Source organism: Neoarius graeffei, chromosome 22 (genome assembly GCF_027579695.1).
Source record: "Neoarius graeffei isolate fNeoGra1 chromosome 22, fNeoGra1.pri, whole genome shotgun sequence".
In the NCBI taxonomy this organism is placed as follows: domain Eukaryota; kingdom Metazoa; phylum Chordata; class Actinopteri; order Siluriformes; family Ariidae; genus Neoarius; species Neoarius graeffei.
The window spans coordinates 20029732-20044600 of NC_083590.1; the positions used below are offsets into that span (position 1 = coordinate 20029732).

Consider the following 14869-nt stretch of genomic DNA (forward strand, 5'->3'; position numbering starts at 1 on the left):
CAACATCAGTTCAGTCCCATGCGGATTTGCAAGTGCTGTGGTGTATTGTAAGAGCTCAGCTTACATTTCGATTTCATTCATTACATACGGTTTCTACCAGCTTTTTTAGTTTGTATATATTTTCATTGTAAATAAAGTGTAAATATAGTGTTGTCAAGTTTGCGATCTTAGTTCCAGAAATTTCGTTTATTTGAGTGACTGAACTTGAACTTGAGGGGGCTAGTCAGCTAGCAAGAAAGGTACACACGGATGCCAAGCATTGCTGATTTAATTTTGGCGAAGCCATTTGCCAGTCTTCCTTTCGAGGAAAAAATTAAAATTAAAGAGCAGGGTAGACCAACGCCTCAAATTGACTTGGTGAAAAAGGTAGGGAATAATACTCGTTCCTTTCAGCTCTCCTGGTACGAGAAAGTGAATTGGCTAACAGCAAGTGACCCACATCAACAACAGTAAATAGGCTACTTTAGTAATATGTCATGGATGGACCAAAAATATAGAATCTATTTAAAATGTTTATACTGAGTATATTATATTGGAATATATGTTTTTCTGGATATGAATTAAACAACGCTACAATTTGGAAAACATTTTTAAACAAAAACACAGCCGAGGTCAATTTTTAAACAACATGCCACAATTTTAAAATATAAAATGTTAAAATATACCCCCCCCCCAACACCACCATCATGTATATTGGACAGTAGGCTAATGGGCCAAAAGAACCTGTTATTTCACAGTTTGTGACCCTGCCAACAATCAGCCAGATCAGAGGCAAGAGTATGGGCAAAACTGATGTGTTTTTTCTTTTAAAATCTGGAAATATCGTAACCGACCAGCCTCCCCTGTTTGAAAGACTACCAGCCGCCACTGGTCCTAAACCGCCTACACAGCTGCTGCGACGCCACCGAGCAACATTGCTCAGAACATCACGCCAAGCATTAAAGCACAGAGCGCTGGACAACCACGATGTTAAAATGAGCAACGAGCTCACTGCAGTCCATAGCTGGGAGCACAGGCATCACCCACAGCGACCCAAGGCCTGGAGGGAACTGACGCCCAAAACTGGGTCTGGAGCTACACCACAACCGGCGAACAAAACACTCAAACACAGAAAAAAATAATTAAAATAAGAAAAGGAGAGAAAATAAAAAAAGCTCCAGTGAGAAGCGGAAGAAAGAATGTGCACGACGTACTCTCAACCGGAAACGGAAAAAAACCCGTTATTGATACTGTTGTTTCACAAGTGAAGCGTAAAAAACTCTTCGCTAGTCACATAACGTTTAGCAAGGCTGTTCGTCATATCTATTGTTATTAGGGGTACTATTATATTAGCCGCCCTGTCCCAGTTCATCAAAGACCTTCACATGAAGAAGAAATGGCTGCAAAGTGAGCGGAGAAGTTCGAACCTTTTTGTTTACCGCGCTCGCTTGCTTTGTAAACTGATCCTGCCGAAGCAATACTTCGACATCGTTGACTGAAATACGTGCTCAGGGTTTCAGAAAACGTGTAATTTTGGGAGCTATTTACGATAGAATCAAGAAGATTTGGTTCCAAAGGAACATTTGGGATATGAGTGATGGTTCAAGCCTTGCTGTTGTTAAGACGCGTTGTTCGCGATCCCAAGAAAGCGTTTTTCAGAGCAAAATGGCCGAGTTTTCCTGCAATTTTTATCTGAGTAAAATGTGTTCGGGGGTTGAGAATTCAGTGTAATTTTGGAATCGTTATTAGAAGTAGAAAGCTGAAAATCAAAACAGCAAACAGCAAGTAAATCGTATGAGAACTCTTGTGTATTTTTTTGGAAGAGAACTTTAGCGTGTATGAAGTTAAAACTTAGTGATTTATTTTAGATACATGAGTATAATTAAAAACAGCGTTACATAATGCGTTTTGTTATTTTCCTTGAAATCTTTCATTCTCGAGTTCCATAGTCTCCAGTTTGGGTCTATATTGTTAGTATGATAGTCAAAGTGTAAAATTCATTCAAAAATTGATGCGTTTTTTAAAATGGCGAGTAAAAGTTCTCTTGGTGAGCGGCTTTCATGTTACGCGTTACATCGGAATTTAGCTCAAATTTCCAAATACTAAAATCGCTAAAAAAACCACGTTGGTTGTATTCCTATGACTTTTGGTGTGGAAGTAGTTTTCCCTTCTAGTAACCTGTGCGAGCAGTACCGATTTTATTGCCCTCTTCGTTATTACATATTTTAACAATATATACACGGGATACATCTTGTACCCCTGGATCCTGCACCTGATATTATCTGTGTGTATGTCATCAGCTCATTAACAAACATCTAGACCAGGGCTTTTCAAAGTGTGGGGCGCGCCTCCCCTAGGGGGCGCCAGAGTTCTTTGGGGGGGGCAACGTGAGGAAAAATAAACCAGAATAAATTACTATTGCGGACGTTTAGCGAACTTCAGCTAGCCTTTGCCAGAGACAAAATGGATGGATTTTTAGTACCTAAAGCTACAGTGAGTGAGGAGACAGAGTCTGGGCCAAGCAAAAAAAGAAGGAAGTATGACCACGATTATTTAAAGTTTGGATTTTCATGGACTGGATCTGAAGATGCTCCACTGCCACAGTGCGTTGTCTGCCAAGAGGTGCGAGCTAACGATGCTCCGAGATGTTTAAAATGTGTAAAACAAGATGTTTAAAAAAAAAAAGCACAGATGTTTAAAATGTGTAAAAAAGAGGTTTTAAAAAGCACAGATGTTTAAAATGTCTCATCTCATCTCATTATCTGTAGCCGCTTTATCCTGTTCTACAGGGTCGCAGGCAAGCTGGAGCCTATCCCAGCTGACTACGGGCGAAAGGCGGGGTACACCCTGGACAAGTCGCCAGGTCATCACAGGGCTGACACATAGACACAGACAACCATTCACACTCACATTCACACCTACGCTCAATTTAGAGTCACCAGTTAACCTAACCTGCATGTCTTTGGACTGTGGGGGAAACCGGAGCACCCGGAGGAAACCCACGCGGACACGGGGAGAACATGCAAACTCCACACAGAAAGGCCCTCGCCGGCCACGGGGCTCGAACCCGGACCTTCTTGCTGTGAGGCGACAGTGCTAACCACTACACCACCGTGCCGCCTGTTTAAAATGTATAAAAGAAAAAAAATAAAAACGTGTACAACAACCATTTTTTTAAATACGAATGGAACATTAAGTATAGCAACAAAAAAAATTGTAAGGGGGGGGAGGGGCGCTGTTGTTTATTTGCTCTCTGAGGGGGGCTGACTCTCCCACACTTTGAAAACCCCTGATCTAGACATTTCAGAAGAACTTGGTGGCCTGAAAACTCCAATCCGAATCCGAAGTGTACCTCCGACATTCCCTTTGTATCCGTTGTAGATCTCTTTAAGGCGGCGGTACCGAAAGGCCAGCTTGCGCATCCAGTCCACTCCACCCTGCACTGCTGGGTTGGAGCTTTGCACTCCGGCTCCGCCCGTCCCACTGAACCCATCATTCGCAAAGTTATAGTTGCTGGAAGAGGAAGAGGACGAGCTCAGAATACAAAAAAGACACAACAGTGCATCTTAACACCGCGCTCAACTCCTCAAATTACCTCAGATCTTGTCCGTTGTCGTCAGACGACACGTCCTCAGCGTGGACTTGATCGCACTCCTAAACACAAACCCATCACAGGCTTAATTCCCTGCGGGTCCTGATGAAACAGTGATTTGGTACGAATGAGGAAGGCGGCTCACCTCCAGATCGTTGAAGAACAGATGCGTGTCTGCGAGCTCAAAGATCAGTTCCTCCATCTGCAGACCCAGATTGAGCACCGTAGCTGGATCCTGGAGGAAGACAAAGCTAAACTGCATCACACATCAGCGTAAACATGCACTACAGTGTTCCCAAACCAAGCAGAACAGCAGCTACTTTAACCACACAAGGGAAGAACAGTGTACAGCGCATAAGGCGCATATTCCACAGCCAATGCCTGGCGATTCATTTCACGACTCTTTGCGGTACCTTGCCGAACTTTTGCGCAAACGACCCTGTGAGCAGGGAGTGGAAAATGATGATGGTTTCATCCAGATCCCACAAGAAGACTCGCTGAGAAAGACAGGAGATATAAAGCGAGGTTAGATGAAAACACTTTTATCCCCCCCGAAGTATTGTTTAAGAGATTTAAGAGTCTGGTGACACCATATTGTCTCTACCTCCAGGTCGTTGTCTGTAGACTGACCGCTGTCTGATTTCTTTGCTTTGCCTTTTGCTTTGGGTAGAGGGTTTCTGCGGGCGGCTTCGTCCTGAGCCGTGCCCACGGGGAGGGTCACGCTGGCTGGAGACGCAACTAAGAAGAGAGCAGAAAAATAAAATCAAACTTTTTTTTTTCCTTCGACTGTAAAATAACAGACCTAAAATGAATGATTTAAATGGCCTTCAAGTGCTGAGAAACATATATAATTAAAGTGCATGGAACATTAAGTGAGGAATGGCACACTTCAAGATGTGCTGATAAGGACGTAGGAGCTCATCTGGCCTGCCATCAGAACAACCATAACGAAACGTGACAACGTGAGACAGGACCAACCTCCATGACGAATTGTTCACAACAAGAAAATCAACAAAGGACCATGTTTTGTTCCCCAAAACACCGATCAGAACTGAATTCGGGTGAGAACTACAAGAGGAGATACAATTCTAACGAGAAGTCCCAAAACTTAAGGTGACCTAATTAGCAGGTCGCTAGCAAACATTTGACAATACAATGACCAAGTGTTGTGCAGAAGGACTAGTTCTTTCAAATAAAACAATCAGAACTGAAATGAGGATGGGTTCCCTTTTGAGTCTGGTTCCTCTCGAGGTTTCTTCCTCATGTCGTCTGAGGGAGTTTTTCCTTGCCACCGTTGCCACAGGCTTGCTCATTGGGGATAAATTAGGGATAAAATTAGCTCATGTTTTACGTCGTTCAAACTCTGTAAAGCTGCTTTGCGACAATGTTTATTGTTAAAAGCGCTATACAAATAAACTTGACTTGAACTGAAATCCATTGGTGACTGAGGGAAGAGGTACAATTTAACTGAAAATTAATGAACAAAATTGTAAACAAATTGTTTACAACAGGGAAATCAACAAACAATTGACCAAGTTTTGTTCCTTGAGAGATCTACCCAAAACAAACATTGATCAGAACTGAAATCAGATGAGAAGCAAGATCAATTGTGAGCTACTGCTCACTTGCGTATCCCCCCCACGCTGCTCTCACTTATCAGAATGCAAGCAATCGACGGAACAGGACACTTATTATGAATGTTGACTTCAACAAATAATGAACCCTGAAACAAGTAAGTAAAGAGCCGTGTCTCTCCACAGGGATTTCAAACAGCATCCTGGTAAACTGTCATTTTGAAATAGCATTTTGCTTCTTCCCTGTGATGACCTGGCAACTTGTCCAGGGTGTACCCCGCCTTTCGCCCGTAGTCAGCTGGGATAGGCTCCAGCTTGCCTGCGACCCTGTAGAAGGATAAAGCGGCTAGAGATAATGTGATGTGATGTGTGTGATTTTGCTTCTTGAAATAGCGTCAAAATCCACCCTATATGTTTCATAAATACATTCAGTCGGTAAACAGGAAGTCGATGTGCGACAGACCTGAAAACGGTAAACATGGTCTAGAACCCCAAGCTGAAGCTCGCTACCAAATATCAAGCAGTTGTGATTTGCAGTTGCTGAGAAAAGTGTTACGAAAATTTTGTAAATCCACGCTATAATGTTTCGTAAATACATTCAGTCGGTAAACAGGAAGTCGATGTGCGACAGACCTGAAAACGGTAAGCATGGTCTAGAACCCCAAGCTGAAGCTCGCTACCAAATATTAAGCAGTTGTGATTTGTAGTTGCTGAGAAAGGTGTTACGAAAATTTTGTAAATCCACGCTATAATGTTTCGTAAATACATTCAGTCGGTAAACAGGAAGTCGATGTGCGACAGACCTGAAAACGGCAAACATGGTCTAGAACCCCAAGCTGAAGCTCGCTACCAAATATCAAGCAGTTGTGATTTGCAGTTGCTGAGAAAAGTGTTACGAAAATTTTGTAAATCCACGCTATAATGTTTCATAAATACATTCAGTCGGTAAACAGGAAGTCGATGTGCGACAGACCTGAAAACGGTAAACATGGTCTAGAACCCCAAGCTGAAGCTCGCTACCAAATATCAAACAGTGAGAAAAGTGTTACGAAAATTTTGTAAATCCACGCTATAATGTTTCGTAAATACATTCAGTCAGTAAACAGGAAGTCGATGTGCGACAGACCTGAAAACGGTAAACATGGTCTAGAACCCCAAGCTGAAGCTCGCTACCAAATATCAAGCAGTTGTGATTTGCAGTTGCTGAGAAAAGTGTTACGAAAATTTTGTAAATCCACGCTATAATGTTTCGTAAATACATTCAGTCGGTAAACAGGAAGTCGATGTGCGACAGACCTGAAAACGGTACACACGGTATAGAACCCCAAGCTGAAGCTCGCTACCAAATATCAAGCAGTTGTGATTTGCAGTTGCTGAGAAAAGTGTTACGAAAATTTTGTAAATCCACGCTATAATGTTTCGTAAATACATTCAGTCGGTAAACAGGAAGTCGATGTGCGACAGACCTGAAAACGGTAAACATGGTATAGAACCCCAAGCTGAAGCTCGCTACCAAATATCAAGCAGTTGTGATTTGCAGTTGCTGAGAAAAGTGTTACGAAAATTTTGTAAATCCACGCTATAATGTTTCGTAAATACATTCAGTCGGTAAACAGGAAGTCGATGTGCGACAGACCTGAAAACGGTACACACGGTATAGAACCCCAAGCTGAAGCTCGCTACCAAATATCAAGCAGTTGTGATTTGCAGTTGCTGAGAAAAGTGTTACGAAAATTTTGTAAATCCACGCTATAATGTTTCGTAAATACATTCAGTCGGTAAACAGGAAGTCGATGTGCGACAGACCTGAAAACGGTAAACATGGTATAGAACCCCAAGCTGAAGCTCGCTACCAAATATCAAGCAGTTGTGATTTGCAGTTGCTGAGAAAAGTGTTACGAAAATTTTGTAAATCCACGCTATAATGTTTCGTAAATACATTCAGTCGGTAAACAGGAAGTCGATGTGCGACAGACCTGAAAACGGTAAACATGGTATAGAACCCCAAGCAGAAGTTTGTACCAAGTGGCTATGATTTGTGGTTGCTGAGAAAAAGTGTGCTGTGGATGGACGGTCAGACAGAGGTAAACCGGTACCCCCACTCCATAATAATGAGAGAGGAGATAAAATTCTAATGAGAGGCCTGGAAAATATATTAATTTGGCCTAATTAGTAAATCATCAGCAAAAAATATGACAAAACAATGACCAAGTTTTGTGTGGAGTGATGAGTTCTTTCAAACAAAACACTGGGAGCGGAATTCCGTGGAGAACTGATGGAGGAGATACGATTTAACTGAATCGTGGATGACGGACATCACGCCATGGCGATAACTCATCGGCCTTATGGTCACGTGAGCTAATGATGAGGTTGTATAATGTGTTCTGATATAAAGCGGAGTTATTATCACCATCCCAAAGTTAATCATTCTTCTCTAACACCACCACCATGTCTCCGAGTGCTTTATTCCTCTTACACCACAGCTCTAAAACTACTTTTTATCCATTTGTAGTTGATCTTATGGAACGACTGCAAAGCAAGGTAGTTCCTATTCTCTCTTTTTCAAGTTAACTTTAAAAAAAAAAAAGAAAAAAAAAAAGGCAGCTTAACAATAAATCAAAGCCCTAAATCATCAATAATTTCCAGTACCGGAAGACTGACACTGGAGACTCCTTCCAAAAATGCAGCTTACTGTCAAAGCTGCTGTTACAGAGAATGAATCTTGTGACCAATCAGAACTGAGCGTTCAAGATCACTGTGGTTAAAGACCACTTGTATAATAAGCTGAAGTATTTTTTTTTCGCAGTGCGGTTTTCATCAAATCCTGCGCTCTGATTGGCTGGCTAGCGGGTCTGTATCCTACGGTACGGACCCCAGTTATGGACCTCTGGCGACTCGCTCGTTCACAACAACAAACATAGTAGAATTTTTTTGTCAACATTTTTTTTTAATAAGATTTATTTAAAAGATTATCAAAAATCTTATAAATTTTTGCCAGCATTTCTCAGGAGAATAGCATTAAATTTACAGCATGGATAGCGATAACGACAGTGTTCACAGCGAAAGCAAGTTTTACTACCCTGAGGAAAAAGAAATAAAAGAAAACATTTCAGGAGAAAGCTAAAAACCTGTACCTGTTGCTAACGCCGAGCAAAAACATGGCTGAATCCTGAATGACTCCTATTTGTATAAATAGGGGACTACATAGGCGGCAAAATGTAGTTTTTTTTTCCTGCCATGGAAGTGCACTTGTATACCGAGGAGGAAGCAATTTTCATTACAGCCGTGAATGAGGATTCAAAATGGCGGCTCGGCTCGGTTTTCCCTTTCGGGCGCTCTCGTTTTCTGTTAGAATTTGGTAAAGAAAAAATAAAATATATTATTTACCAGCTTAAGGTCGGTCCGTATGGTGAAATACCGTGACCTCGGCCTTGAATACTGACCTCAGTCACGGTATTTCATGATATGGACCTCTTTTCCTTCCACTAGTCTGAGCGTACTGTCTATATGGGGAAAACACGTAACGTCTTCAAACGGTGACATCAATCCATGCAGAAAATAAACGAATGGCATTTAAAAGCGGCCATTTTCTGAAAGCAGTGTTTGATTGTGATCGATGGGCGGTACCTGTAGAGCTGGGCAGTCCTGTGGAGGCACTAGTCTCGGTCTTCACAGGCGTGTACGGCGGCACTGAGACGTTCTCTCCGTCCTCTTGGCTGCTAGGGGGTGCAGGTGGGAGGTAACTGTTGGGAGGGACATAATACTGGGAGAACTGGTTCTGTCCCAGTGAATTATAGCTGGAGAAATCCTGCAGTTAGAGAGGAAAACAACGAAAAGAATGCAATCTTCGTTTCAACGGCCAAGGTTTTAAATTACATTTAACCTGAAAAGAGGGTTAGATTTGATTACTGCTGTAAAAAGGCTTATATTGTTGTTTGCATGTATGCACGTGGGGTCTGCTGAAGCTCACTTGATGTGTGGCGGTGGCTGTGGTGACAGCAGGGGCTGTGGGGATGTTGGAGTACACACTGGACGTAGTGAAGCAGGAACCTGAAGTGGGTTAAAAAATTAAAACGTGTGAGCAAAATGATCAAAGGGGATCAAATTAAAAACACAGGAAAACGGAAATGTTGGCGTCATTGGATGAGAAATGAATGAAGAAGCTGGTTGAGTTTACACTGTTCAGTAAAACTCGCACACGTGGCTGCACGCTAAACTCTGCAGACGAGACTAAATTAAATCTCAGAATCTAACACATTTCATTTATCGTTACCGCAATTCTAAAATTATTGAATATGCATTATAGATTAACATTTCGTTCAAAACAAATAAACAATTTATTTAACAGGCTACATTACAGACTGCAATCTCCTTTGCTGCGTTTAGCATTTTCTCATTTCAATATTTACATTAATTTAGTTACTTATTCAGTTATATTTAGTCATTATTTATTTATATGGTGTGTGTGTGTGTGTGTGTGTGTGTGTGTGTGTGTATACACGCTGCGTTACGAGAAAGCAGGGAAAGTGGGGTTACGGTTAAATCAGGGATTATTGTTAAGCCTGGATCTCAAGGTTTCTGGGGGGAGGGAGGCGTTCCAGATCTTGTGGCGTGCATTATACACAAGAGTAACGTACATCTCCTTAGAGTTAACCAATCTTGCGTATTAAAGTCGCGAATGAAAAGCATATTTTTTAATGCTGACTATTACTTATTATTCTATCCACATTCACTGGATATGAGCAATCGCAGGCTCTGATTGGCTACTCTACTACTAGGATATCAGCTCATATACCGTGAGCGGAGAAAAACAAAACGGCAGAGCGCGTTGCTGAACCAACAACTCTACTCGAAAACAAAACCCCCCAAAAGGCAACAAAATATGAAATAAAAGTATTTAACGGTGGGGGCGTCGTGGCTCAGTTGGATAAGGCGCCATACCATAAATCCGGGGACCCGGGTTCGATTCCGACCCGAGGTAATTTCCCGATCCCTCCCCGTCTCTCTCTCCCGCTCATTTCCTGTCTCTACACTGTCCTATCCAATAAAGGTGGAAAAAAAAAAGTATTTAATGGTTTGTCGCCTTGACTGCAAAACGTGTCGTGAAATCATCCTTCTACAACACGAGAAACCTGATAAAAACACCTCACGGCTTTGCACCAGCATCTTGAATGAAGCGTGTGACGAGGGCTAATTTCACACATCTTTTTTTTTCCCCAAGAATTATTGCATTTTTCACAAATTGCTCCTGTCATTTCGCCGGTTTGTTTACATTCTAAGCGGAAATTATTCTGTCTGACGTTTTGTATAAAGCTTTTATTTATCAAATTTGCAAAAAATAAAAATAAAAAATGCTCCGTTTCTCAAAACCCAGTGAATGTGGATAGAATAAAAACAGTTATTCTACTCACTCAATCTCGTCGTACGTGGCTTACAGCTGCTATCAGCTCATGTACGACTCGATTTCGTGGAATAACTGTTAAATGTCCGTCCTAGGGAGGTATAGATCCCGTTGTAGGCATTATCAGTCTTATCGCAATTTCTTGTAAAAAAATAAATAAATGCTCAGATACCAACATCTGGTACCCCGTGACAAACATTTCATGGCATTAGCCTTGCGTATGATGATGTGCTAAAGACCAGGCGACAAAACGACAGCGATCTGGACGCTGTTTCATGACAATCAGAACAAACTTGACTGCAAAACGTGTCGTGAAATCATCCTTCTACAACATGAGAAACCTGATAAAAACACCTCACGGCTTTGCACCAGCATCTTGAATGAAGCGTGTGACGAGGGCTAAGCAGTAAAGTGCCAAGAATTGCGTGCACAGCAGTGTGAGCTGCACCGGTCACTTATTTTTACTGACTATGCTCACTAATACTGCTCTGCTGAAAAAAAAACAAAACACAGTATCCATGCAGCTCTGCTCCTTTCCTTATACAGTAATACATGTGACTGCTTAAAGTCGACACCAGAACAGTGCATGAGAAGCTCAGCATTTGTAAGAAGTGCAGAGGGAGGACAAGAGGGAGGGAGGGAGGGAGGGAGGGAGGGAGGGAAGGAGCCGCCTTGCCTTGGCTGGGGTACGAGTAGTGGGTCTGGCACGGCTGAGTTGAAGTATAAGCTGTGCTGAAGCTGAGAAACGGCATCTGGCCAGCAGCGGACACGTCCTGCAGCCTGGGCTCGCTCTTAATGCCCGGCCACATGGCACCTACGGCCACGCGGGTGTGGGTGGAGACATGGAGCAAAAGAGGACACACGTACACAAGAAAGAGAGAGAGAGAGAAAGAGAGAATGCAGAGACAGAGAATGAGATGAAGCAGATGTGAGTGGAAATGTGAATGCGAATGGAAGCTGCGTGTGCAGTGACTGCTGCTTTAAATGCAGTGACAGCATGAGTGCTCGAGTGGTATGAAGTAAAGCTCCAGGCTGGGACACACCGAATGGAGGCAGGCCATAGGTTTGGCCCGTCTGGCTGAAGGTGCTGTACGCTGCTGACTGACCCAGAGCAGAAAACGCCACCTGGTTGTCGTATACAGTAACTGCAGGGCTATTACATAGGAGACAGAGAGAGAGAATCAAGTAAGGGAGTAATTTTTATACAATAGATTTATCCTGATGATTGGCAGAATCTTTATTGGTAAAAACGATACCTCACACAGCTCTTTTAAATACTGGCACACTATTACTGAGAAACATCACATCATCAGCTTCCTGGAGCACTGTAGGGTTCTCTTTGCCCTTCCATAGTTAACGCTCGCAATTCTATGCAAACATTTTGCACGCACTTCCAAAAATATTCCCATCCAGCGACAGAAACGAAACCCATTTACCCCAAACATGTGCATGGACTGCCTGTCCGACCGCTTTTATTTCATTTCCACCATTTTCCTTTTTCGATGCTGTTATCTGAATAAAGTCACTTGCACACGATACAAAACATTCAAAATTAAAAGTCTGAAAATAAATAACACAAAAACAAGCGTTGAAAATTGCCGTATTCAGCTGTCCTGGAATTGGGTGACTCGTGTGTTTTCCACATCAGTGTTTTTCAAAGGCTATGTTTACCTTATCTACACGAAACGGAGCAGATTTCGCCACGTCAGAGAGCGGATTTAAAACGATGCATCTTTGGAGGTCAAAACGGCTGCTTTAGTGTGGAGGAGTCCGCAAAAGTGATAGGATGCACTATGAAATTTATCTGCGTTAATGTGGATAAAGTCAGCGATGGAGACGTGGCCTCCATGCCTGTCTGTCAGTCCCAGCGACAGAGGCGTGGCCTCCGTGCCCGTCCATCAGTCCCAGCGACAGAGGCGTGGCCTCCGCGCCCGTCCGTCAGTCAGTCCCAGCGACAGAGGCGTGGCCTCCGCGCCCGTCCGTCAGTCAGTCAGTCCCAGCGACAGAGGCGTGGCCTCCGCACCCGTCCGTCAGTCAGTCCCAGCGACAGAGGCGTGGCCTCCGCGCCCGTCCGTCAGTCAGTCAGTCCCAGCGACAGAGGCGTGGCCTCCGCACCCGTCCGTCAGTCAGTCAGTCCCAGCGACAGAGGCGTGGCCTCCGTGCCCGTCCGTCAGTCAGTCCTAGCGACAGAGGCGTGGCCACCACGCCTGTCCGTCTGTCAGTCAGTCCCAGCGACATGACCTCCGCGCCCATCCGTCAGTCAGGCAGTCCCAGCAACAGAGGCGTGGCCTGTGCGCCCGCCCGTCAGTCAGTCCCAGCAACAGAGGTGTGGCCTCCGGGCCCATCTGTCAGTCAATCAGTCCCAGCAACAGAGGCGTGGCCTTTGCGCCCAAACAGTCAGTCAGTCAGTCTCAGCAACAGAGGTGTGGCCTGTGCGCCTGTCTGTCTGTCAGTCCCAGTGACAGAGGCGTGGCCTTCGCACCCGTCCATCAGTCAGTCCCAGCAACCAGGGCGTGGCCTCCATGCCCACCTGTCCGTCAGTCCCAGCAACACCGGCATGGTCTACACGCCCGCCTGTCCGTCCGTCAGTCCCAGCGACACAGGCGTGGCCTCCATGCCCGTCCACCAATTGGTCCCAGCGACAGAGGCGTGGCCTCCGCACCCATCAGTTCCAACGAAGCTGCAATGCCTCCTATACGGAGACGTGTCTATCAGGCTGCTTGAAAAGGGTGTGGCCTCCCTCTCTTCAACGATACTGCTGTTCTCTTACTTACTTATCGAGATTACTTGTACGAAATCACACTGGAACAAATGAAGCCACGCGTCACATCATAAATTACTGTACTCGTTTTACAGACCGCCATTCAGCTTACATCTCCCTTCACTACGGTGCTGAGCTCTTACTTGTTTCCTGGGTAGATCTGTGAGGTATATTCAGATTCTGGAGCTGTGAGCTCTTTGCAGGTCTCCACTGAAACACATTTAAAAAAAAAATTATATGCGCACACACAAAAGCATTAATACCATGATTCACTCACCACACAGGACCTTTAATAATAATAATAATAATAATATTATTATTATTATTATTAATAATAATAATAATAATAATAATAATAATACCTTTAGTATAGGAGCGGTCTGAGTCACAGCCTGATATGTGTTGATTTGAGCGTTCTTGATTCCCTGGAACTGACAGACATGGAAAATAATATTTAGAACAGAAAATAAATGATGGTAGTGAGGCTGAAGAAGGATGAAGAGTACAGACCAGAATCGAGATGTGCAGCAGAGGATGGAGAGTAAGTGGTGATGTTAGAGCCTAAAACATCTGGCCTGCTGTCATGACCGACCTCACCACTAGAACAACAACAATTAACCAATTAACACCAGTATGCGAGATACTGGAAAGGCAAAATGTCAGACTGGAAAACATTTTAGATATTATGTGTAGATATATTACCTCACATCTTCTTCCTGACCGATTTCTGGGTCGTGCCTCGCTTTCTTTGCCTGTTCAGTCAACACACATGGACACGTGTCTCTCGGTATTCAAGATCTCAGAGCTAGGAGTGATCGAGAAGTGTGGAAGGAAAGAACAGGGGACTCACCGGGAGCTCTGGTGCCTCCTGTGGCTCCTCCATGATGGTGTGTGTATGCGTGCGCGCGTGGAGAGGACGGCACGGCGTGTCCTGACGTGTCTGGCCGCTCACACTTTACTGCTGCTTCTGGCCCTGTGCAGGCCCTGAATCACACACACACACACTTTATCTTCACATCCTTACTGTATGAAGGCGTACGCTTTCATCCATCTTGTTCCACCACCCATCTGAGGGGTTTCAGAAACTCTCATGAATGAACGATGGGAAATCCCTGGAAATTTAACGACTGTTACTTGGAATCTGGGACTCAAAATTTTAACTCTATTATGTAAGAAGAGGGCGGCACGGTGGTGTAGTGGTTAGCGCTGTCGCCTCACAGCAAGAAGGTCTGGGTTCGAGCCCCGTGGCCAGTGAGGGCCTTTCTGTGCGGAGTCTGCATGTTCTCCCCGTGTCCGCGTGGGTTTCCTCCGGGTGCTCCGGTTTCCCCCACAGTCCAAAGACATGCAGGTTAGGTTAACTGGTGACTCTAAATTGAGCGTAGGTGTGAATGTGAGTGTGAATGGTTGTCTGTGTCTATGTGTCGGCCCTGTGATGACCTGGCGACTTGCCCAGGGTGTACCCCGCCTTTCGCCAGTAGTCAGCTGGGATAGGCTCCAGCTTGCCTGCGACCCTGTAGAACAGGATAAAGCGGCTAGAGATAATGAGATGAGATGTAAGAAGA

The 14869-nt window shown here is 44.2% G+C and overlaps 1 protein-coding gene across 2 annotated transcripts in view; it reads right to left on the minus strand.

Annotated features, from left to right (window-relative positions):
- Positions 1-14869, minus strand: part of eya3 (EYA transcriptional coactivator and phosphatase 3) — a 29137-nt gene that overhangs the window by 4306 nt on the left and 9962 nt on the right. The window contains exons 2-15 of one of the 2 annotated variants that reach the window (XM_060904579.1): positions 14158-14291; positions 14010-14059; positions 13818-13906; positions 13670-13738; positions 13451-13517; positions 11590-11699; positions 11223-11360; positions 9116-9195; positions 8773-8953; positions 4176-4309; positions 3985-4068; positions 3717-3806; positions 3575-3633; positions 3332-3492 (exon numbers count right to left, since the gene is read on the minus strand). In XM_060904579.1, the coding sequence (XP_060760562.1) occupies positions 3332-3492; positions 3575-3633; positions 3717-3806; positions 3985-4068; positions 4176-4309; positions 8773-8953; positions 9116-9195; positions 11223-11360; positions 11590-11699; positions 13451-13517; positions 13670-13738; positions 13818-13906; positions 14010-14059; positions 14158-14190 (1345 nt within the window). In that variant the 5' untranslated portion in view covers positions 14191-14291. The remainder of the gene's footprint in view (positions 1-3331; positions 3493-3574; positions 3634-3716; positions 3807-3984; positions 4069-4175; positions 4310-8772; positions 8954-9115; positions 9196-11222; positions 11361-11589; positions 11700-13450; positions 13518-13669; positions 13739-13817; positions 13907-14009; positions 14060-14157; positions 14292-14869) is intronic. The other variant, XM_060904580.1, reaches the window with a different exon arrangement.